Source organism: Engystomops pustulosus, chromosome 4, assembly GCF_040894005.1.
Source record: "Engystomops pustulosus chromosome 4, aEngPut4.maternal, whole genome shotgun sequence".
NCBI classification, from domain to species: domain Eukaryota; kingdom Metazoa; phylum Chordata; class Amphibia; order Anura; family Leptodactylidae; genus Engystomops; species Engystomops pustulosus.
Window position 1 is genome coordinate 120,987,922 of NC_092414.1, and position 25,871 is coordinate 121,013,792.

Sequence of the window (25,871 nt, forward strand, 5' to 3'; positions counted from 1 at the left end):
GGGTGACCCCCTTCCCTCTCCATAGCAATGCTGTAGCAGGGAGAAAGATAGGACATGTCCTATCTTTTTCCAGTGTATGGGGCCGTACGGTGCCACAGATGTGCGGCACTGTATCGGTCCGTGCGGCCATTGCCGTTTATGGGGGACGTATGCACGGCCGCAAGCTTACACCCATACATATGTCCCCCATACAGTAGTGTGAATGCTGCCTTAGTAGTTGTGCAGTGGCATCGTACCTCTTCCAGGGTGAAACTGTTGACATTCCAAAAAGAATTTACATTATTCCTCATGATGACTTCCACCAGGGGATTTTCCAGGGTAAAGTTGAGAAGGCGACATTCAGTAGACTGGCCCTTTCCTCATCTCCTTCCACCATGACCCCCATGTTATTCCTAAGAGGGCCCACACTCTCTGTTTTTAGTTTCTAATCATTTATATACTTGAAAAATAATTTGGGATTAATTTTGCTCTCCTTGGCAATATTTCTCTCAGTCTCTATTTTTGCGGCCTTTATCTGCTTTTTTTTCTCTAGAATCCTGTAATGCTACCTTCATGTTTTAGCACCTTAAACGCCTTATCTTTCTCGCTTATTGTTCTCCTTACAAGAACAGTTAACCAAATTGGGTTTTTCTTGTTTCTCTCTTCTCCTTTTTCCCATATGTGTTTCTCACAGGCCTTTTTTAGAATATTTGTGAAAAAGTCCCATTTTGGGGGGTGATTTTGTCTTTGAGAACATTGTCCCAGTTTATGCCTATACGGTCTGCTGAAAATTTTCCCTCCTGAAGTTTAGAGTTTTTGTTGTCGCCGAATAATGTTCTTACTAAAGTATAATACAAAATCAAAATTATGTATACAAAATATACTTTCTGTATATATTCCTCATTCCTCTGCTTGCTGTAATTCTATAGGAAGCTTTTATGTTTACTTTCAGTAGATAGAAATCTGTCCATTGTCACACAGTAGGACATCAAGTAGCGAAGCTAGAAAGCTGTGAGGAATTGTTTCAGAAAATAATTAACATGGTTTGTGCAAGGAAAGGTTATACAATTTTCCAAAATATCTGTATCAATTCATCACAGCTTTCTAGATTTCTGCTTGAGGTTCTACTATAGAAAGCTTCTATGTTTGCTTCCGCTAGAAATCTGGCCCTGGTCAGTGTCGGCTCGTATCACAGAGAGTAGTCAGAACTGTGTGTTATAACGAGCTGAGCACGTGTGTGACCATGGACAGATTTCTATCCACTGGAAGTAATCACAGAAGCTTTCTATAGAATTACAACAGAGATCCCGAAAATCATGAGGAATTGATACAGAAAGTATATCGGAAAATTGTATAGCTTTTTTATTACACAAACCATATCAATTATTTTCTGATAGTGGACAACCTCTTTAGCTTGTTGGGGGTTCAATATCTGTGTTGAGGTTCTGTCAATGATAATAAGGGAGCCTGTAGTAAAACTTGATTTACAATGTTTTTGATTTCATCATGAGACTGGTTAACTCTGCATTTCAGACAGTTGGAACCAGATGACAATAAAAAAAATAGTCAATGGAAGATTTGAAATACAGACTGACACAGGAATATAAGGTAACATCTGGAGTACATCTGCTATCAGTCCTTTACTGTATTTTCATGATGTTGGTATGTTTGAAATACAATAAAAAGTTTGTATCACCTGCTCATATATATGTCATGTCCATGCATTTCTTCAGTTTAACTCATTTAATACACTGAAATCACTTTAACAAACAAAAGTACTTGTACAGTAGACAATTCACCAAATTTAGTGTAGTTTGCAAAATAAATGTTACAGAAATGTAAACCAAGATTCCCCAGCAATACCGACAATGGGATTATTCTTCTTTTCTCTGTGCATCTCAGGAGGTCTCCAATTTGTCTCCCCATTTTTTGACAGACCTCAGATGCTAAACACTTGTTAGGAAGCTGTCTCCAATTATTCTTTCCCCACAGCCCACCCTGGCACTTATGTTCCATTAGCATTGCTCTAATATCTGGAGCAGCTTGATACAGGTCTAACACAGTTCAGACAGCCAAATCCTTTATGTTAAGCAATTGCCCTCAATGCTGCATAGGGAAGACTAAAGGAACACAAACATTTTATATTACCTATTTTTTGAAGACATTAAATTGTAACATTTTTTAAAGAAATATTGACATTCCAACTCGGATGGTATCCAAGACACATGATAGGTTTCACAATATTTATACATTACTACATTACATTATAAGTTATGCATTCTGTATGTTCACTTTATGAGTGTTTATAGTAGTACTCAATGCCACCTTGTGATAATGTGAACTCTGCTAATTGCTGCTGAAATAATAGGACATTAAGCTGACAGACAGATCCCTAACAGCTGGGCTCCTACAAATGAAAAATGGTGTACTGTACTTTATTTTGGTTGAATGAGTTTTTCCTCATGTATTTATGTTAATATTTTATGTCCTGTAAGGATTTAGAGGTATTAACATGTAGTCATGGTATGTTTGTATCATGCCAGAATTTTATTAGAATTGACTTCTTCAGAAGGAAACAATATACATGTTATAAAATCAATGAACCACTGATCGGCTGCAGTGGTAACATTCTGGTTGCTGCTAGGACAGATGGAGCCCCAGCACTAGATGGGGAAAAGATTAACTGTGTATTGATTCTCTCTAGTATTACTAGTATTAGAGCATTTGTAGCTGTTTTAACATATTTTTACAGGTTGGATAACCTGGATAGATAGACAGACAGATTGCATACCTGGTTTTTATGTATAGATGTAGATGTGCAAAAAGTAAAAGCTAATCTCTGCTCAACTAATAACAATAGTGATGTAATACAGAATAGTATCTACAACCAATTCTCTTATACTACACTCGCTTGATTTAATCAAATTCACTGGTAAATCATGGATAAAGAAACTATGGATTGGGTAGCGTTCATTTTCTTCCTACCTGAAAGCGCCATATTAGAAGTTTTAATTTTTTTCATAGTGTTAGCATAAATACATGTTTTAGAAAGTAACAAGGACATACTTCTCTTGAGAGACTAATAACAAAGAAACAACCATACAAGGTTAATTGAAGTAACAAAGATTTAATGAAGCCTGATGCCATATTAATTCTCAGAAGAGCACATCTCAGACAGTACTTGTAGTATTATAAACCATGTGTAACATGAAAGAAGGAATCTTGGATTGTGTCTCAATAGGAAGAAACTGCAGTGCTCATCATCCAACAGCCAGCAGCCAAAGAATTACATTTATACTTGGTGAAATCAGCTTCTGTCCCACCCTGCTGGCAACCTTCTTTCCTGGCATGGAGACAATGCAGCAGATGGCTTTCAGCAGAGAAAGCAAGTACATTTATATAAGCTTTGCATTCATTAAATACTGCCTATACATTATATAATTCTAGGTATTTCCAATGGATTAAAGCAACTTGACAACTAGTTTATCACACATTAACAACAGATGCATGAGACGCGAGGTGTAGATGCTAACCATTCATTCTTGTATAGTACTGTATGATTTTATATAATGCTGTTACCAAGTTACATTGCCTTAGTGCAAAGTTATAAATCAAATGTATAAGAGTTAAGCTTTATACACTACTATACACAACCTACTTTATAATTAGGATGGTATTGCAGACATATCCAAATAATCAAAGCAATCAAACCTATTGATCCTCTGCTGCCTCCATTCTGAGCACAATGGGTCCCAACTGGTTTGCACATCCTAGTTGTAGCCCAACATACAAGGACTGTAGCTCGGATAACTATTGACTGCAGCAATGAACAACTTCGGCCACTGACTGATGTGACCCAGAATATAAAGACAGAGAGGCCCAAGCAAAATCAGAACTAGAGTGGAGAATGATTATCGACACACATACAGTTAAAATGAGAGCAAGGTATCCATGAGCTAGTTCTCACATGACAGGATGGGGAAAAAACACAATGGGGAGGTAGATAACACCCAACAATACATACTATGGCCTGTCAAAAAGGATATCACCAATGTGAAAACCAATAAAAACTGTTCTACAGGAATGTAAGCTGGTATACATCACTAGTATGCAAAGTAATGTGAATACGCCAATGTCAATGTGCTTTGCATCATGTAACGGTGATGGAATTTGTAGGGATTTTCTGGTCGCTAACTGAAGTGTGGAAACACCAGATTTATCTTATCTACTCAGAATGCACTTAACACAAAGCAATATGTAGCAGTTCCCTGAAAAGTGGCTGTAATAATAGAGAGGCTTATACCAATAAAAGGAAATTGTGAATCTGTAAAAATGCTCCGGCAGTTATCATAGGAAAGCTTCAACATGCCTGATCATGTTGTTCTCAATAGGGAATAAGCTGCAAACAGAGGCTATGAAAGGGTCTGGAGGGACAAAGTAAAATAACCAAGTATTTGTCCAGCAGATATCTAGGGTATATGATCAGCCAAACACATTGAATAAAATTTAGTTTGAGTGGGTGTCCTCCTGTGTGGTCTAGTATGACAGAAGTATTAGTGCTCTATGTGTGTTAGAGCACCACTGTGCACAGGAATATATTATGCACAAAATATTTTTTTCTGTATAGTATATGGTTTTACAGGTTGCTACAGGTGGAAAGAGATTTGCCCATTTGCTCTCTGCATTACCAGGCAACACAGTAGCAGTGCCAGCAGCTCAGTCACATTCACAGCAAATGAGCAAGGACCATAAGATGAAGATGTGGACCTCTACTATTATAATATTTGTGACCATCAATGCTGAAATCCCATTATATTTCTTTAAATATTTCTGAATATATATAGTCAGTATACAATCATTCCAATTACAACATTGATTGGCCGTAAATGAATATTTTGAGTGGATATTTTAGTCAATTCATTGGAACTTTTAGTGATTTCTGAAATTATATTGAAAAAATTCTTTTAAGGATCAATTCATTGGAACAAACAAGTGTGGTAAAAGACAAATCAAGTCCTTAATATAGGACTGCTTCCCATCTGCCTGCTTCATAGCATAAGCATCATCATACTTTCATGTGTATAATGTGACAGTGTACACTATAGAACGTTGTATTATATAATGCCAAGAAAATAAGTTGTCGCAAGGTTTAAGTGGTACAATAAATGTTACAGAGTAGCTGATACCGTAACAAGCTGGGACGTTTCGGTTGACAATGTTGATATTGTGTGTTAATGACAAGAATGTACGCACACATTCAACACATTCTTATCTATCACACATGCACTGGATAAGAAATAACAGTGACATAAAGGCCATGCACTTGCCAAGTCAAATGCTGTGTACTGTGCACCGTAGGCTTTATGCATGAAGACTATCACAAGAAAAACAGGAGTGGGGGGTGTTTCCCATAGCTATTCATTAGGTCACTGTTTTCCATGCAGGTTGCTATACACAACACCTCTGTTATCTTTCTAGCTGCAAAATAATTCCAAAGGGAATGTCAAAAATAATATGTCTTAGATTTTTATAATGGTTGTACATATGGTCATGGCTGCAGCCTGGGCTCTATGACAAAGGAGGGCTTGTAGAGGCATACAGGCTTAAGAGTATTCCTATGTAATATAGATGCAATCCAGAAAATGACACTCTGTAATATCTATACTGTATAAAATATAGGAATCTTGTCCATATCCTCTCAAATTTACATTATAAATAGGCAATTTACTGTAAGCTATGTATATTCAATAAAGGTTTTCCCTTTTACTCAAAGTAAATGGAATTACAAAACGTGGAAATCAATGTTTATGGCTGTGGAAGTACTCTAGATATCATCCACTCTTACAACATGTAATGAAGGGCCCAAGAAAAGGCTGTTTTCCCAAGGCAATGGCAGAATAAATCAGAAGGAATATCATGTTGAAATGAAAAACAATACAAGAAATTAATCCACAGAAGTATGGCTGATACTATACATTTTCTGATATATACCGTATATGCCGGCGTATAAGATGACTGGGCGTATAAGACGACCCCCAACTTCTGCCCTAAAAATATAGAATTTGGTATATACTCACTGTATAAGACTACCCCTCTCCCAAATGAAAAAAAGTCTGCTTAAAACTTTGCAAAACAAACAAGAGAGCAAGTGCCTGGTGATCATAACTGTAAGCTACGATATTAATGAAGATCCGACATGCTTCTGTAAGTGCCGCCTGTGACCCCCAGCTCTGTGACGCCGACCGCTGTGACAGGGCGGCTGCATTAGCATACAGCGCGCCGCCCCGTCAGCGCGTACTAAGCCTCTTCTAATGACTGTGAGAGGCGGACTGCCGCGCATGCGCGGCGGTCCCAGGAAGCGGCTCTCTGCGCGCTGACGGGGAAAAAAAACACCTCACACAGTGCGGCCCCCGTATATCCGGCGTATAAGACGACCCCCCACTGTAGCCATTATTTTAAGGGGTTAAAAAGTAGTCTTATACGCCAGTATATACAGTATATGTATTTGTTTTGTACACCTAACAACACTTACAATTAGTCGGTGTCACCCATTCCAGCACCTACTGTATTAGTATGATTCTAATTGCACTATTATAGAAGATTCTGGAAGTTACCTCTGCATTATATGACTTAGCCTGGTACACCTTCCTGAGGTGCTTTATGAAGGCCTGGGGGAACCTATTGCATATGGCATGAGGGGGTTAATAGAAGTACCCATCAAGTTATTCAACATTTTTCAAATTAAATTTAGTGCACAGAAATATACATTTACAAATTAGACAATAGAAAGAAATAACTTCTTATTAAAGTTTTCATAAAATATGCAAAGCACTTTGGAGATATCAAATAGGAAAGCATCATAATAAGGCATGGATTACCTTCAAACTTTCCCAATTTATTACAGTCTGAAAATGTATCCCATAAACAGTTACATGTGTACAGACTTTTCTGCAAGGAATCAAATCCAATATGTAATGAACATGGAAATATATTCTTATTTAGTAAGACATATTTGCTGCAGATTACAGTAAAACATCTTACCCATGCCTGCCTATTTATAGTTTGGGTTGAGAAAATGTAATCTATTTTCCATCATACCTTACTGCAGCTATTCTATTATCTCCATACTTAGCATGAAGGGAGCCCTTCTATACACAATGTGCTCATTTGCTCAATTTTCCATGGGAAAGTACTTGTAATCCGGTAATTTTATTATTGTTCTGGTTATCTGTTTATGGTGGAAAGCTGGTTTTGTTGTCACGCGTCACAGGCTGTGAAAATAATTTCTCTCTTCCAGCAATGTAAAACCACTGAATGCTTTCAGTTTAACAATAACTTTTATTATGCCCATTTACAAGGCTAAGATTTTAATCCTAACATATAACGAAACCACAACTATAAATAGTAATGGCATGAAATCTCAGCTAAACATATATTTATACATTAGATGTATTCTAAAAAATGCAGTTGCATAAAATTTTCCATATTCAAGTTATATTCCTTTGACCGGTAGAATTCATGTCTGGATAAAGCATTATAAAGATCTATGAAACTATTTACCTTTCAACTACACAATCCTGTGTGCAATCCTATTCAAATGTTGTGGACCCACTAAAATAGTCTAAATCGGGGCTACACCTCAAGGCATTGTCTATATTGTACCACTGTAAACAAGCTATAAACCCTGTAGAATAACTACTGCTTGAGTAGTCTTATTTTATTGATAGTTTAGAAACAGAGGGGTCACAAATCAGAAGTTGGGCAAACAGACAAACTTACATGGACACTTTGGCATGAACTCTAGTCAGCTAGGAACCTTATTACTCAGGCACCGTACCATGAGGGAAGGAGCCTGGAGCCTTTGTGATTAGCTGCCTGGAATTCTGGGAGTTACTGTACAACAAAAGCAACAATACTCTACAATACAATACTACAATACTCTATAATACTCTGTGTTACATTAGTGGCCCGAAGCAAGTCACTGCAGCTGCATCAACAAGATTTCTGTTCTGCTCATCTATGTAGTTCTCATGTGTAATTTGGCCAAGAATTAGGCCAATTTGGTGCATACTTTCCACATACTTAGTGACACATAATTAGTACAGTAACTCTGCCCTCTGATGTCACATACTGTCACTGCATAAAATAAGATAATTGTGCAGTCAATGGAGCAACACTTGACATGTCTGTTGTGCTCATTTGCTTTACACCTCCACAATATATTTTATTTACGCTCTTCAAAGATCACTCTGGTTTTCATTATCTGTGAAACTTTATATATGAACATCAGTCCAAATATCCAGACATCAAATCAATATAGAATAAAGCTTGGAAAGTACAGAAAACAAAAGCTTTCTTTTGAGAATGCACATTCCATGGAAGCGTGTCATGGAAGTTACTATACCAAATTCTGCTCTAAATGCATTAGAATCCCTGGTGAAAATCCCCATACAAATTTAAATAGACTAAAAAGTACACAGATTGCTGGATTCCTTCCCTAAGTTTCTCTAGACAAAACATACCTCACAAAACCATAGGAGATTTATAGTGACAACTGGGCGTCTTTCCTCCAACTGAAGTAATTTTGGAATATGATCTAGCAGCTGAGATTTATCACCGATTTTTTTCCCTATATGCACTTTGTAAACACAAAATAGTATTTTGAGCTGAAATAGTATTCCATCTGGAAAAATTATTTCAAAATTCTAATTTGGACAAAGGAACACACTCAAACAAAAAGGTTATCAAGTAGTCTCAATACTATGCTCCTTCGGCTTCAAACTGTTTACCTGACAATGTTGAAACCATAACAATTTAGCTAAATTTCTTTCATCATCTTTTACCCTACTAAACCAGCAGCCCCTCAATCAGGGTTTAAAATGTCCTTTAGTAAATGTCATATGCACATGAGCAGAGACGAGTCTCTTCTAGAGGTGGCAATACAGGTACCCCTATCTTTACTTCTTTTATATCTGCTGCCTGTGTGATTAGTATTTAGATATACTGCTAAGTGCAGGAAGAAAGGAAGAATAAATAGGACAAATTTTCTTATAAAGGAAATAGGCAATAATTTAAAAAGTTTCTCTTCTGTCCATAGGAGCCCTGGATCAGGTGAACCCCCCCCCCCCCCCTAGCGTCAGGACTTGGGACTTCCTGTGTTCCAAGGATTCTATTGGATCAATGGGGCTGTGTACTCTTAACTGTATGTTAGCCTTATGTTTGCACACCACACCCCTGTCAGTGGTTGTGGGGGTTGCAGAAGCAAGGGACGTCACAACAAAGTCCTTCTGCCAGTGGGTCACGTGACTCAATGCTCCTACAGACAGAAGAGAAAGCTTATTATTTTAAGTATAATATAGGTAACCCTATTATTACTTTTTTATTAATGGCCACCCCTTCAATAAAGTATAGCATAGCATATAACATAGTTTACTATTATCACCTGCACTGTATATTTGTGAAACAAATTATAAGTCACTGTACAGATGTGTCTATCCTCAGCTTAGTACAGTTTGGGAAATACCTCCAAGTATATAATATTTTGACACAATGTTGTGAAATAATGTTATCTTTATAAGTTAGTAATAGGGCTTAAAGAGGGACTTGCAAGGTAAGACATGTACATTTATAAATAAATACAGACAGTCCCCTACTTAACCCCTTACCGACATGTGACGTAATACTACGTCACATGCCGGGTGCGGGTGCATGGAGAGGGCTCACGTCATCGGGGAGAAGCGATCTGTCGCCATGGTAGCCTCGGGTATTCCGAAGTCCTGAGGCATCTTCGGGTTAACCCATTCATTACAATGTGCTATCAGAACATTGTAATGAATGAGGAGTAAAATCCCCATATACTGCCATGCTGTAGTATGGCAGTATATGATAGGATCGTACAGACAACCTAGGGTTAAAGTACCATAGGGAGTCTGAAAAATAGTAAAAATAAAAATAAAGTTTAAAAAAAAAAAATGATAATAAAAAACCTAAAAACTCACCCCCTTTCCCTAGAACTGATATAAATATAAATAAACAGTAAAAATCATAAACACATTAGGTACCAACACGTCCGAAAATACCCGATCAAAATATAATAAAGTTTTTTCACTGCGTTTAACCCCCGAAATGGAAAATATTGCCAAAAGTCGAAAATGGTACTTTTTTGCAATTTAAAAAAAATTTAAAATTCTATAAAAAGTGATCAAAGGTCGTACAGTCCTTAAAATGATAACATTGTAAACGGCATCAGAATCCACAAAGAAACGACACCTCCCAGATCTCCGTACACCAAAGTTATTAGCGCATGAAAACGGCAAAATCCAAAAATATTTTTTGGACAGGTGGTTTTAATTTTTTTAACTGTATGAAAATGTAATTAAAAAGTTATAGATATTTGAAGGTGGGGAGTGAAAAATGAAAATGCAAAAACGAAAAAGGGCTGCGGCGGGAAGGGGTTAAGGACACCCGACTTACAGACGACCCCTAGTTAAAGACTGACCCCTCTGCCCACTGTGATCTCTGGTGAAGCTCTCTGGATGCTTTACTTTAGTCCCAGGCTGCAATGATCAGCTGTAAAGTGTCTGTAATGAAGTTTTATTGCTAATCCTGCTAATTGTCACTGGAATTTTTCTTTTTTTGTCTGGAACTTCTATTATAAAATATAGCTGTACCGATTTACACACAAATTCAACTTAAAGGGAACCTGTCACCAGGAGACCCATTTTTAGCACTCCCCACAGAGCATAGTACATACACTGCCAAAGTGTTTTTGTATAAAAAATAGGTTTTACAGAAAAAAAGATATGTTATATTGTATCTTTCATTAGCATCTGCTGTGTGACTAGGCAGTTGCCTTTTGGGAGGGGCTGGAAAGGAGCAGTTCCCCCCACCCTTGGGAAACATGTGACCTTTTCAAATATATGAATAACTCCCCTCACTCAGGATTGGCTGTAGAGGAGCAGGGGGCATGGCTAAGCCCAGTGATGGGTGTTATCATATATTTGAAAAGGTCACATGGAGAAGCTGTTCCCCAAGGGTGGGGGGGAACTGCTCCTTTCCAGACCCTCCTATTTGGCAACTGCCAAGTCACACAGCAGATGCTAATGAAAGGTACAATATAACATAGCTTTTTTTCTGTAAAACCAATTTTTAATACAAAAACACTTTGGCAGTGTATGTACTATGCTCTGTGGGGACTGGGGTAGTGCTAAAAATGGGTCTCCTGGTGACAGGTTCCCTTTAAGAACCTATCTTGTAAGTAACCCAGGGACTACCTGTATTGCTAACAATGGTCCTTTTCACATGCTTTCAGATTTATATGAGTTTTCTACATCAAACAGGACATAAGCAAAGAAGTGTACTTTGAACCTATCTAGATGTAACAGACATTCAGCCCTCAGCTATTGCCTTTACATTATACAGTAATTATGCAGTTCTTATCATTATACATGAACATCAGATGTCATTATATTGAACCTTGCTTTGGGTGAGGCAACAATATCCATGTCTGATCGAGATTGATAAGTAACAATGAGGGCACTGTACAGTGCCCAAGGAAATGCTTACAATATTAGCATCACTCCCAAGCTCTGCTATAATATTTAGGGAGGCTGGGGCAGGTCAGCTTACATGGTATCCGAGACATCTAACACGCACTGTTGGTATCCAGATTTACTACCTTTATTTTAGCTTATGAATAACAAGAAAGGGGTTTTCCATATCATATCAAAGTATATGGAATGCTGATAGGACAGAGCCCTTGACTTTTTGACATGGAAAGAGAATAGATTTAGATTAATAAATGAGAAGTTGCAGTGAATCTCTTTCCATAACTTGCTCAGCTCCTCCTGCTCTATGACATGCTGCCTGCAGATTAAATTGCAATTTCATACACTAATGCTAAATTATGTTGGTGTATAGAAACATATAAAACTTAAAGGGGACTACCCACGAAAGAAAATTCTCAAATTTGAATCCCCTAGTGATGTTTACAAAATAAAGTTCGTTTTGAAGCCCCTTACTTTATAATTTTACTATAGTTTTAATGCTATTTTAGCTTCTATCACTTTCTAAGCAGACACTTAATGATCCCTCTAGTGCTGTGAGATGCTGTGTGCTGACAATGTGCTTAGATTATCCGGGTACAGGTTTATTTACACTTTTATTTAACTTCTGAACATTTTACAAGTATCTGACACAGAAAAAAAGAGAGAGGAGACAGATCAGAGATAAAGTGATCCATGAGATGCATATTATACACAATGACACACTACAGCTCTACTACATCTGAGCTATAATAAACACTGTCAGCTCTGCTACACCTCAGCTTTAACACACATACAGTGCCTTTCCCCCTGGATAAAGATTTTATCTTATCTGTAGCTTTTAGAATAAGTCTTTGCACAATACTACTTGCTGGCAGCAAGTGCCGGAGTGTCTATGTGTGAGCTTGTCTTGTAATGAAGGGGTAGGGGCTGGAGGCAGAGAGGAGAAGCAGACAGGAAAAGCTATTCATGAGTAGAATCTTCCATGCCAGACCATAATAAAAAAATTTACGGTTGGATCCAGGGGCAACCAGAATTGCATACACAGGACTGAAAGAGACAGGTTGGAATTATATCTGTGGAAAGCTGAATTTTTGTTGACAACACTGAATTAGGGAATGTGGTATTTTGTTTCCTGATTATATTTAACAATTTAACAAGAATAAAAAAAAGGGATACATCATATGCCAGGATGATGAAATCGCAACCCCTCTGCCATGTTGCATATATCAGGGGGCTATCTCCAGCATCCAGTTGCGCCGATGCACAATAACATTGTTCAGATCTGTATGGGCACAGGTTATAGCTAGTGCTCAGAATTGCTATGTACGACCCTTTTCACGCCCCTCTACTTGTCGAGGAGGAAATAATCACAATTCCAGGCACTAAGCAAAGAAAACTGTTCCATAATGAGTTTTTTCACCTATATGGAATAAATAAATGTAAGAAAATTCTCGCCTCAAAAAGAAAAGTTTTATTCCTTATGTTTATTTCCCAGACGTCTCTCCCCTTCTGCACACATGATGGCATTTTATAACTGCGCCAGAAAAAGTTAAATATTAAATAGTATTCCACGTGAAAAGACATTCCATTCATGCTACATAGCAGGCCCAGAATTTGGCAGGAAGATAAAAAGTAAATGAAAGAAAGCACAAATCCCTTGTGTAATGCTGACCACAAAATGTGAAATCTGCCTAAACACTGTGGCTACCAGCCCCTGGGGACAAGAAGAAATGTATTTCAGTGAAAGCTGTTATGCAATTGACAAATGTTTCTAGAAACTTTACAGTAAGAGCTTTGCTTTATGTGTGATAGCAGCTGTATGAGACAACTGACTGTGGTATAAGAGGTTAGAGCGGCATGTGCTGAAGGTCACTGACCTGATATTTCATACACATGACAGACTACAGCTACACTGGAAGCACACAGTTACACAGCTCACAAAGTAACAAATAACCCATAACCTGAAATCATGGACCTGGACTAAAGGGTTGGTTCTTCAAGAGACACTTGACCTACAATTTAAGGTAAAAGTGTCAGATCTGGCTAATGGAACTCTAGTAGGTATAAGACCCCGAGCAACCTATGTGAATAGTGCAGGTCTGTACCTACTGACTTCTATAGGAATGCCCAAACGGAAGAATCCTATTCTACCCTGTGGGTCAAGTGAATTTTAATTGTCACTAACTTTACAACACACTTTGTGTAAATCAATAGTGCAAGTGAATATTAGAAAACTTCAAAATTAATTTTATTTGAAAATTCTTTACTGTCCAAGTGTATATAATCCAGACATTTCTGGAAGAGAAAGTTATGCAAAATTTCCTCTATTTTCCGTGTGTGGTGTATGAGAGATATAATAGCAGATAGTTTCTTCCGATCAGCTCTGAGACAACTGAAAAATTACAGATTGATAAATTGATTATAGATGGATTTGTGCAACGTTTGCTAAAAGGTTAAAGATTTTGATAAGAACTGAAGTTGACATAACATCAATAGGGCCACACAAAAGCACATACATTCATGATCTTATGGCACACATCCAAACCCATGACACACTTAATATAGTAAGTAAATAGCACTGAGAGGCTTGTTGGCCTAGACTCCCAACCAGTTGCTTATTCCACACTGGGCTTAGGAAAGGCCACAGGTCAAGTGTATTCTCCCTGTGCCAAGAAGAATTTAATCAAATTTTGTAAAGTGAAAATATGCATGTGCTAATTCCTTTAATTATACTTATGTGGGAAAGATCAACAAGACCTGAAGAAATTAATGTGATTAAATGCAGAATTCTCATTTCATTCGGAGTCTACTCTGCATACAAATACGCTCCACAGCGGAGAGAGGCTCAATTATTCTGTACACATCCACCACAACGTTATGTGTCAATATAAATGGGAATGCATGTATTTTCACCAGGCAGTTTCACATATACAGTTCTCAGACATTTGTGAGATAATTCACTCCACAGAATGGTAACAATAATTAGCGATCACTCAGACTGTCTCCTATTAGAACAGGAACTGACATTTTCTTTAGTGGAGGTTTTGTTTCAGTGAAGAAATGTACAGAACAGCAGGATAAGTGAACAATACGTAGCAACCTATTTCAACGTGCACTTAAGACGTATAGTTCAGGCAATTAACCAAGAAAATGTCTCTCTGTTTTTTTGACTGAAACCTTGAAAACTAAAGCAGCGATTTTATGCCTAGATGACAGTGATGAATAGACCCCAAGATAACTGTGATCACAATACAGCCTGGAAACAAGAAGAAAGGAAGACAGTTCCTGCTTGAATTAGTAATGCCCAACTTACTCCAGATAATAGCAGTACCAGATATGGCTGACCTTTCCCCTGGCTCTTGTTTACTGCTGCTATAGAGCACACAGATCATTTATGGGGGCTGCTGACTCCTATTATAGATGTCACATTTCTCCTGCCAAAATTATTTAAACTGAAGGGAGTCAAAATGATTTAAAGGATATGCAAGGCTTATTCTTACAAGATCTATACTTCCATGTGTCATACTAAATTATAAAAAGAACTACCATTCTTCATTCACACTTAAATCCCTTTAGTTTCCTTTTCTTATTTGGAAAAGCAATATCCTGGATTTCCTTTTCAGTATTCCTTAATAGAGCTCAAGCTAAAGAACTGTTTAAAGCCATAATCCAATTTGCAGCTAGGATGTCAGGCTTCTCTTATTTTGGCCTGAGAACTTGTCTTTTCAGAGAGGTATACAAAGTATATATATATGAAGTAAAATCCAAGTCAGCACAATCTTATAGACTCCTAATAAGGAGGGGTGCAGTGCCCCCAAAGGTTCTGACTTGATCCTCTTGTAAATAAATAAAGTAAAAAGCGGGAAGCACTCCATGGTTCAAATTTCAAAATAAAAGGTGAACTTTATTGAACAAGTGGCGACGTTTCGGTGTGTGCCACCTTTATCATAAAGGGACAATTTGGGACAATTGCCGTCAGCCTTATAGGGTTTATTTTAACTTCTTCTGGATCAACACTGTAGGATTTATAGGTTGTAGGATTTATAGATTTAATGTACAGGTATCTATTTTCAACCTTATCTACTTGGAAACTATGATACACTTGCATTGGACATTCATCAAATTAAACGTGCCATCTTATCCTGGAGGCAGACAATTTTAGTTTGTCCATTTCAGATCGGCATTCTATGCAGAGTTTTGGGGAATTTCTTTGTGGTCAGTTATTTGGCAGTGTAGCACCGGCCATCTTCACCAGGTGCACATAACCATATGATGAAATTAAGGATAGAGCATTTAATTACATCTGACATCGGCACAGTATGAGCATAATGGAGCAAACAAAACCCAAATACATATTTTCCATTTGTTATTATGTTTTCAACAACCTAATTGCTTTGGAGTGCAGCAATTTATATTCCAAATATAGCGCTGTCCTCGTGAAGAAAGCTGTATGGTATTATACAATGAATCATGTGCCTGAGATAATAATCTGTGTTACTATTTCCACCTCACCTTATGTGGTAAAATACAATTCAGAGGAGGCTGTAATATGATGAATGGTAAAATAGAGGTATTCAAATGTTTATGTAAGGTGACATTAAAGAGTAGAATATCTGAATTACAAACCTCAAAAAAGTTGCATTCGGCAGTGGATTACACAGAATTTCACTTCCATGAACATGCTTTCCATGTGATCCATAATGAATACTAAGTTACTAAATTATATATTATTATGAATCAATACAATAGATAATGTTGGGCATGAACAGGACCTATCCAGTGGCTTGTAGAACCAGTCCTTTAATGACATGATTCTTTATGGTAGCCTTCTATAACACTGTGCATGGGGCCACCAGTAAATACATGGACCTATATGGTAACCATCTATACCACTATACATTAGAGCACCAGTAAATACAAGGCCCTATATGGTAACCATCTATACCACTATGCATAAAACCACCAGTAAATACATTGCCCTATAAGGTAACCATCTATACCACTATACATTAGAGCACCAGTAAATACAAGGCCCTATATGGTAACCATCTATACCACTATGCATAAAACCACCAGTAAATACATTGCCCTATAAGGTAACAACCTATACCCCTGTAGATGAGGCCACCATTAAATACATGGCCCTATATGGTAGACACCGATGCCCCTGTACATGGAGCCATCTTTAAATGCATGGCCCTATATGTTAGACAACTATACCACTGTGCATGGGACCACCAGTAAATAAATGACCCTATAAGGTAACCACCTATACCCCTGTACAGGAGGCCACCATTAAATATGTGGTAGACATCTATACAACTGTGCATGTGGCCACTATTAAACTATGACTGTTATCTACTTAGCAATACATAAAAGTCAATATTATGCCTATAACGCTGTGTGGCACTGGATTAGTGAGCACATTTTATTCAATTTTTGTCTTCTGGAACACCCCTTTAAATAATATAACTGTAAGTTGTATCAGTATCCTGATACTGCACTACTGACTCAGAAACAGGTAGAATGGATTCTCCTTTTTGGCAGCCAACCTGGAATTGGCTTCAGTCCTTCCAAGGCTCTTGTGAATATCTATACAGACAATAGCAGTAAATAGTAACAAATTACAAACAGATATTTTACAGTAACCCACACCATCAAGTGACTCAGTTGCAGTAAAAATGAAAGTGATTCTGCCAACTTATCTTCATCTCTTTGGATGATTTTTCCTATAAATGTGTTCATTTCTGTGTGTTTGCCAACCCAAAAATAGGAAAAGGTGCAAAAGGACACATCTAAGCTACTGACTTTCATCTGAAGATGGAAAGCCCGTGTAATCCATTACTCCCACCACATGCTAGTAATTCATTTACAGCAGAAAATACTGCATCATGGAAAGAGATATCAATCACAGCAGATTCTCCAAGGAACATAATATAATACACAGACACTAGCAAGATGCTATAAACATTACAGTAAATATATTACCATTATAAACATTATTATTATTATTATTTATAAACAACTAGACTATTTACAAAATATTAGAAATGCATAATAATAATTAATAGCGCTCTATAATATTATGAAGCCATGCGTCACAATCATATGGGTCGCATTTAGTGCACCCCCCTTTATAACTTTATTAGGTGTTTTCAGACACAACATGAATATATTTTCCATTCTGTATTTACAACTGGATTGCACCCGTCTCCAGGCTTACACATTATGCTTTTTTCCATTATGTATTTATCCTGATCATTCAGAAGAAAAGTTTGGTTTAAATAAGATGAAATGCTGCCAAGTCTGAGCTAGGTTCTCATATGTCTTTCATAGTATAAAACCTATACAGGCAGTTGTAGCCTTGACTGGAGTCCAGCATGCAGTAGCAGATGAATCCAACCCAGACAGAACAATGACTAAGGCTGTGTTCTGCACTTTTACCCTACTCAGAAATGTATAGCTCTCAATCTCATATCTGACATCCTCATTCTTCACAGATAAGTACATGCCATGCTACATAGGAATGGTGCTGTTATGTCTAGGAGAGATAGGATATAGTTCTTACCATCAAATGCCAAAGTGACTCTTGCCTGTGGCTGTAAGTATCCCTCGGTATAACTGATAAATACAGCTAGCCCAATCACAACCTTAAGTGCCACCGATGCCATGACGGTTTCTTATTTCTCTATGTAAATACAGGCCACGTAAACCTGTAAGAGAAGGTGAAATCATGAGACTTCCTACCAATGTAATAAGATATATCAAGAAGTGTTGAATTGTTGTATCATGTGAATAGTAACTCCACCTGCTGGAGGGAGAACTATGGGCCCCAGCCAAATCGAAATAAGTGAAGACTATGTCCTCTTTGCCCACATTCCACATTGTCAGCTCATAGGAAGCAAGTATTATGCCTACAGCTTGGAAGAAGCAGGTACCAATAGAATAGCCATCCCTTATAGCCTGACCAGGCTTTCTACTGCCTGGAACTGAATAATAAGCTGAACAAACATCATAAGCTTCTCCCACATTTTCTCAGCTGTGATAACATCTTGTGGACTTCTCTTCAAACAGAACAGACACATTAAAATCTCATCATCCATAAGGCACATAAGCTAAAGCAAAGCAAACATCAGATCTCTTCAAACAGGTTAAGAGACCGCGGCATTAACATTCACCTGGTGTTACAGCAGGGCAAACCCCAATGCAACCCAATATAAAGTAAACAGATGAAGATATACCCGGGGATGATGGCTCATTTACTCTGTACTCACAATATATCCTGTAGTAGATGTACAAGCAGACACAAAGTGATAGTCACTCCTCATGTCATCCGTATATATATTTATATACAGGTGCACTGAGGTTTAAAACTGGAAAGTTGAACAACGTGTCTGGGTTTTAGCCAGAATGTTATCTTTTATAGAAAGTAGATTTCTATATTAAATCGCAAGGTTAATTAGATGATTGGTACAGCCCCTGATGGACACAATAGTGCATCCATAGTGTGAACAAAGGGCCAGGGCCAGTTCTATAGCTTTTTAAAGTAGATTTCTACATTTATATATCTGCACTTTTTTAGAGTCCAGTGGGCGGCTCTTCTGAGTGAAGTCTTCAAGCATACATTGTGATCTCCAACTACTCAGCATCCCATAATTATCAGAGATAAAATACATTTAAAAAATTCTAATACTAAATGTATTCACTAAAATATGTTAATCTCTTTCTGCTCAGTTTCTGCTGCTCTATAATATCCTGCTCTATAAATAAATAACCATAATCTTATAATAATGCTGCCTGAATGCTTGTACATTAGGTTCCCATTAGAGTAAAAATCATGAAGTAATATAGGCCCCATCTCATACAATGGCATTGCTTTTTGAGAACACACACAGCAAATATACTGATTTGTCATCAGTACACCATACACCAAAATATACTCCAAATATTAGGGGAAATTGAGCCCATATCTATGTATCCACAGCTTACAAGACTCTAACATGACAATTTATTGGTGCACACCACCCATTTCTTTCTGTGTAGGGACATATATGTAGAAACAAAATACTCAGATGCCCAAATCCCAGAAATGAGATAGAGCAGTTACATTAAAAACCTTCAGCAATTTTCCCATTCTAAAAGTAAAAGAGTCCATGTTACACCAGTCTTTCCAAGTGGTAACCCATAGTTTTATTGCTGGCATCAGTGCCACACCTAGAATGAAAAGTCACAATGGGGACATTAATAATGTCACTCTGATTGCTGTCACTGTACCAGATTCTGATTTCATGCCCATTGTCTATACTGATAATGAACTGATAAAATCTGCCTCTGGTTATCACCTGTAGTCCTGGCCAAAATAGTTTAACCCCAAGTCTGCCTGTCTACCTATAAAATCTGCCTGTGGCAATGCTCTGAAGTTAGGCATAAGAGGAATAATTTGCTGCAGAGGGAAATGAAGGTCTAGATATGATAGGAATGATCATGTGCCTATCCATAGTGTAGAGGGCTACAGAATGGCAGTGGAGCAGGTGCCCCAACGCAGACATGGCATATCCAGGAATACCCACAAAGCTGAAGTTGGTTTTGTATTAGATGATATATATTTTGTGAAGATCTGTCCTGAAAGGGAAAGCAGTAGAAACCAGAAATAATTGATGGCCATCAAAGTGTTAAATAAGTGGCAAACCTCACTTGGCTTGCTAGCCTGGCATTAAAGTCTTAAATAAGGCAAACCTCACTTTGCGTGCCAGCCTGCAATCAGCTATTCACCCGGGAGAAGTGCCTGGCTGCCCACTGACTGACTGTATTGTAGGGCACCACCTCTGTGTGTGAGAAGTGTCACAAACTTATTTAACCCTTTGAATCACACTGGTCGGTGCCCATTGTATGCCAGTTATTCTGCTTTTATAGCTGTTTTCCCTATTTGAACTTGAGGGCAGCAAAGTGCAGTGTGTTTTATCATTGGATACGATTGTATAATAGTAGTAGAGGTAAGAAGTTCAGCTCGGCAGCTGTCACAGCTGCACATGTACTTACCAGTTGTGGAGGGAAGCTCTGGCTGACAATGCCCGCACAGCTCATGGATTCCAGGCGCCAATCCTCCCCATTAGCAGTCCGCAGGGCTCTCACTATATCCCGGCTTGTCCTGTGTGAGCGCTTAATCCCGGCTCCCAGGACTCGTCTATTCAGTGTGTGCGGAGGTGCACAGTGCATGGGAAGTAGCTGAGGGCTGTCAGTCAGTGCGGGGGACACTGCTGCCCTCTGCCTGCTCAGCCTGCACGCTGCTGAGGAGAGCGCCAGCCACACCCATCACTGTGTGACACCAGGCTGCCCGACCACTCACTGCCGCCCGCCCTGCAGGCTGGATGATCCGGTGGTGCTCTCCCTGCTCCTCAATTATTTCTTACATGGCTGTGTGGAGGCAGTGTGCTACTTACACTAACCAACAATATCACAACTATAGGACTAGAGCATTGTGCTTCATATACTTCACAACTATAGTACTAGAGCACTGTGCTACATGCACTAAGCTACTATATCACAACTATAGGACTAGGACAATGTGCTACAATATCACAACTATAGGACTAGAGCACTGTGCTACATGCACTAAGCTACTATATCACAACTATAGGACTAGGACAATGTGCTACAATATCACAACTATAGGACTAGAGCACTGTGCTACATATACTAAGCTACTACCCTGTTTCTCCATAAATAAGACAGTGTCTTATATTAATTTTTGCTCCTAAAGAGGCACTAGGTTTTATTTTCAGGGAACGCCTTATATTTCCACGAAAAGTAATTCATATTTATTGTTGAACAAAAAATCAACTTCTCTAACATCCTTATAACTCCCCAGAATTTCTTGTGACTCCATTTCTATTGGAATCATTGGCTCCAATATCTCATGTTTAGCAATAGCACTTTCCTTAAATGAGCCCTTCTTATCCTGGTAGCTTCTGGTATCACATTTGCAGCGCAACAGCCATTGATTTTATCCCATGAATTCTTCCCCCATGTTACAACCTCTTGCTGTATCTAAATGATCTACTAATACTGATGTACAGTCTGGGGAGATCCATAGTAATGGCGTCCGCTAGGTCTTATTTTCAGGGGAGGCCTTATATTTCTAAGCTTGAACAAAATTGTACTAGGTCTTATTTTTGGGGGATGTCCTATTTTAGGGGAAACAGGGTATATCACAACTATAGGACTAGAGCACTGTGCTACATATACAAAGCTACAATATCACAACTATAGTACTAGAGCACTGTGCTACATATACTAAGCTACTATATCACAACTATAGAACTAGAGCACTGTGCTACATACACTAAGCTACTATATCACAACTATAGGACTAGGGCAATGTGATACATACACTTCACAACTATAGTACTAGAGCACTGTGCTACATATACTAAGCTACTATATCACAACTATAGGACTAGAGCACTGTGCTACATATACAAAGCCACAATATCACAACTATAGTACTAGAGCAATGTGCTACATATACTAAGCTACTATATCACAACTATAGGACTAGAGCACTGTGCTACATATACTAAGCTACTATATCACAACTATAGGACTAGAGCACCGTGCTACATATACTAAGCTACTATATCACAACTATAGGACTAGAGCACCGTGCTACATATACTAAGCTACTATATCACAACTATAGGACTAGGGCAATGTGATACATACACTTCACAACTATAGTACTAGAGCACTGTGCTACATATACTAAGCTACTATATCACAACTATAGGACTAGAGCACTGTGCTACATATACAAAGCCACAATATCACAACTATAGTACTAGAGCAATGTGCTACATATACTAAGCTACTATATCACAACTATAGGACTAGAGCACTGTGCTACATATACTAAGCTACTATATCACAACTATAGGACTAGAGCACCGTGCTACATATACTAAGCTACTATATCACAACTATAGGACTAGGGCAATTTGCTACATATACTAAGCTACTATATCACAACTATAGTACTAGGGCAATTTGCTACATATACCAAGCTACAACATCACAACTATAGTACTAGGGCAATGTGCTACATACACTAAGCTACAATATCACAACTATAGTACTAGAGCAATGTGCTACATATACCAAGCTACAACATCACAACTATAGTACTAGGGCAATGTGCTACATATACCAAGCTACAATATCACAACTATAGGACTAGGGCAATGTGCTACATATACCAAGCTACAACATAACAACTATAGTACTAGAGCACTGTGCTACATATACTTCACAACTATAGTACTAGAGCAATGTGCTACATATACTTCACAACTATAGTACTAGAGCAATGTGCTACATATACATATAATCGAGTCTCGATTTCTGCTGCGACATTCGGATGGTAGGGTCAGAATTTGACGTCAACAACATGAAAGCAAGGATCCATCCTGCCTTGTATCAACGGTTCAGGCTGGTGGTGGTGGTGTCATGGTGTGGGGAATATTTTCTTGGCACTCTTTGGGCCCCTTGGTATCAATTGAGCATCGTTGCAACGCCACAGCCTACAGTATTGTTGCTGACCATGTCCATCCCTTTATGACCACAATGTACCCAACATCTGATGGCTACTTTCAGCAGGATTATGCGCCATGTCATAAAGCTGGAATCATCTCAGACTGGTTTCTTGAACATGACAATGAGTTCACTGTACTCAAATGGCTTCCGCAGTCACCAGATCTCAATCTAATCTCAATCTCAATCGCATCTTTGGGATGTGGAGGAACAGGAGATTGGCATCATGGATGTGCAGCCGACAAATCTGCGGCAACTGTGTGATACCATAATGTCAATATGGACCAAAATCTCTGAGGAATGCTTCCAGCACCTTGTTGAATCTATGCCACGAAGAATTGAGGCAGTTCTGAAGGCAAAATGGGGTCCAACCCGTTACTAGCATGGTGTACCTAATAAAGTGGCCGGTGAGTGTATACTTCACAACTATAGTACTAGAGCAGTGTGCTTCATGAACTTCACAACTACAGTACTAGAGCAATGTGCTAGATATACTTCACAACTATAGTACTACAGCAATGTGCTACATATACTTCACAACTATAGTACTAGAGCACTGTGCTACATATACTTCACAACTATAGTACTAGAGCAATGTGCTACATATACTTCACAACTATAGTACTAGAGCAATGTGCTACATATACTTCACAACTATAGTACTAGAGCAATGTGCTACATATACTTCACAACTATAGTACTAGAGCAATGTGCTACATATACTTCACAACTATAGTACTAGATCAATGTGCTACATATACTTCACAACTATAGTACTAGAGAAATGTGCTACATATATTTCACAACTATAGTACTAGAGCAATCTGCTACATATACTTCACAACTACAGTACTAGAGCAATGTGCTACATATACTTCACAACTACAGTACTAGAGCAATGTGCTACATATACTTCACAACTATAGTACTAGATCAGTGTGCATCATAAACTACACAACTACAGTACTAGAGCACTGTGCTACATATACTTCACAACTATAGTACTAGAGCAATGTGCTACATATACTTCACAACTATAGTACTAGAGTACTAGTCGACCCTAGTAAAAGCTGAGGCCCCTATTTTTGCCACAAATTACTGGGAAAACTTATAAGTATAAGACTAAGGTGGGAAATGCATTGGTCACAGCCTCCTCCAGCAATAAAATGCCCCGTGAAGCTAGCCACTCCTCCTACTGATAAAATGCCCCATGCAGCTAGCCCCCCAGTTATGAAATGCCCCATGCAGCCAGCCTCCCCACTGGTGATGACATTCTTCATGCACCCACCCCCCGTCATGAAATGCCCCATGAAGCCAGCCCTTATACCAGTTATAAAGTTCCCCATGCAGCCAGCTGGGCAGTTATGAAATGCCCCATGCAGCCAGCCCCTCCACTGATGAAGAAATGGCCTATGCAGGCAGCCCCCACATGATGAAATGCCCCATGCGGCCAGCCCTTATACCAGTTATAAAATTCCCCATGCAGCCAGCCCGGCAGTTATGAAATGCCCCATGCAGCCAGCCCTTCCACTGATGAAGAATTGTTCTATGCAGGCAGCCCCCACATGATGAAATGCTCCATGCGGCCAGCCATCCCAGTTATTAAATCCCCCATGCAGCCAGGCCCCCTTCTTCTCATGAAATGCCCCATGCAGCCAAGCAACCCCTCTCCTTATGAAATGCCCCATGCAGCCAGGCCCCCCTCTTCTCATGAAATGCCCTCTGCAGCCCCTTGGCGTATAAAAAAATAAGCTTACATATTCATCTTCCAATGCTCGGCTTGTCTCCATGATGCTCCCGTCCCTGTGGATCCTCTTCTTTTTATGCCACGCATTCTGCCTCCTGGCACACACTATGATGTTATCAGTGGCGACACCACCACATCATAGTGTGGCCGGTTGGCAGAGCGCGTGGATGCACCTGCCTGCTGTTACAGCAGAGAGAAGAAAGGAGAGGAACCGCTGGGACAGCATCAGGGAGCCGCGTCAAGCATCTGGGACTGTCCGACGGTAAGTATGTAAGTTTAATTTCATACAGACTCGGATATAAGCCAAGGTGGGGTTTTTGTCTGAAAAACTTGCTTATATACAAGTGTATACAGTACTCTGAAACTAGGCCTGTGTACTCCATGTACTCCAAAACTATAGTACTAAGGCAGTGTGCTACATGTACTCCAAGACTATTGTACTAGGGCAGTGTAGCCTGTGTACTACAAAGCTATACTAATAGGGCAGTGTGCTTCAGGGATGTAATTAGGAGAGGCAGGGCCCCATAGCAGGCTTCTTAATAGGGCCCCATTATTATTATTATTATTATTGTTACCCTGTTCTGAAAGATCATCCCTGTAAAGTTCCAACTTCACGGCTTGCTATAGTTTTCTGACTACCTTAGGAGCTCTGCAGCCCGCCAGATTTATTAAAGTGGTGTTGACCCTTCAATAAATCTCCCAACAGTGTCTGGGATTTTTAATGAAAATTATTGAAAATTAGTCATACGAAGAGTAAAAAAATAGCAGCAGCACAAGGAGGGGAGTGGAGTAACTATGAGAAAATAAAATCACAAACCATTAATCTGGCTTTACACTGTGTTGCACTAGCAGGGGTTCTATGTTTAAGCCACTATTTCTGAGTGGTAAGGAAAGGCTCTTGCAATTTTTGCCATAAAAATAGCGTTTAAGACCCCATTGCAAATTTTACCACCTTTTTTACACCAAAAAGTCAAGAAAATCCTATGATCAATGTATTTTATAAAAATTATATT

The 25,871-nt window shown here is 38.7% G+C and overlaps 1 protein-coding gene across 2 annotated transcripts in view; it reads right to left on the minus strand.

The window, feature by feature from the left end:
* The window catches only part of SEMA3C (semaphorin 3C), a 117,116-nt gene extending 96,302 nt beyond the window's left edge, over positions 1-20,814 (minus strand). The window contains exons 1-2 of one of the 2 annotated variants that reach the window (XM_072147257.1): positions 20,565-20,814; positions 18,094-18,238 (exon numbers count right to left, since the gene is read on the minus strand). In XM_072147257.1, coding sequence (XP_072003358.1) covers positions 18,094-18,196 — 103 coding nt within the window. In that variant the 5' untranslated portion in view covers positions 18,197-18,238; positions 20,565-20,814. Of the gene's footprint in view, positions 1-18,093; positions 18,239-18,333; positions 18,356-20,564 lie in introns of those variants that run through there. The other variant, XM_072147258.1, reaches the window with a different exon arrangement.
* Positions 20,815-25,871: the final 5,057 nt, after the last annotated feature.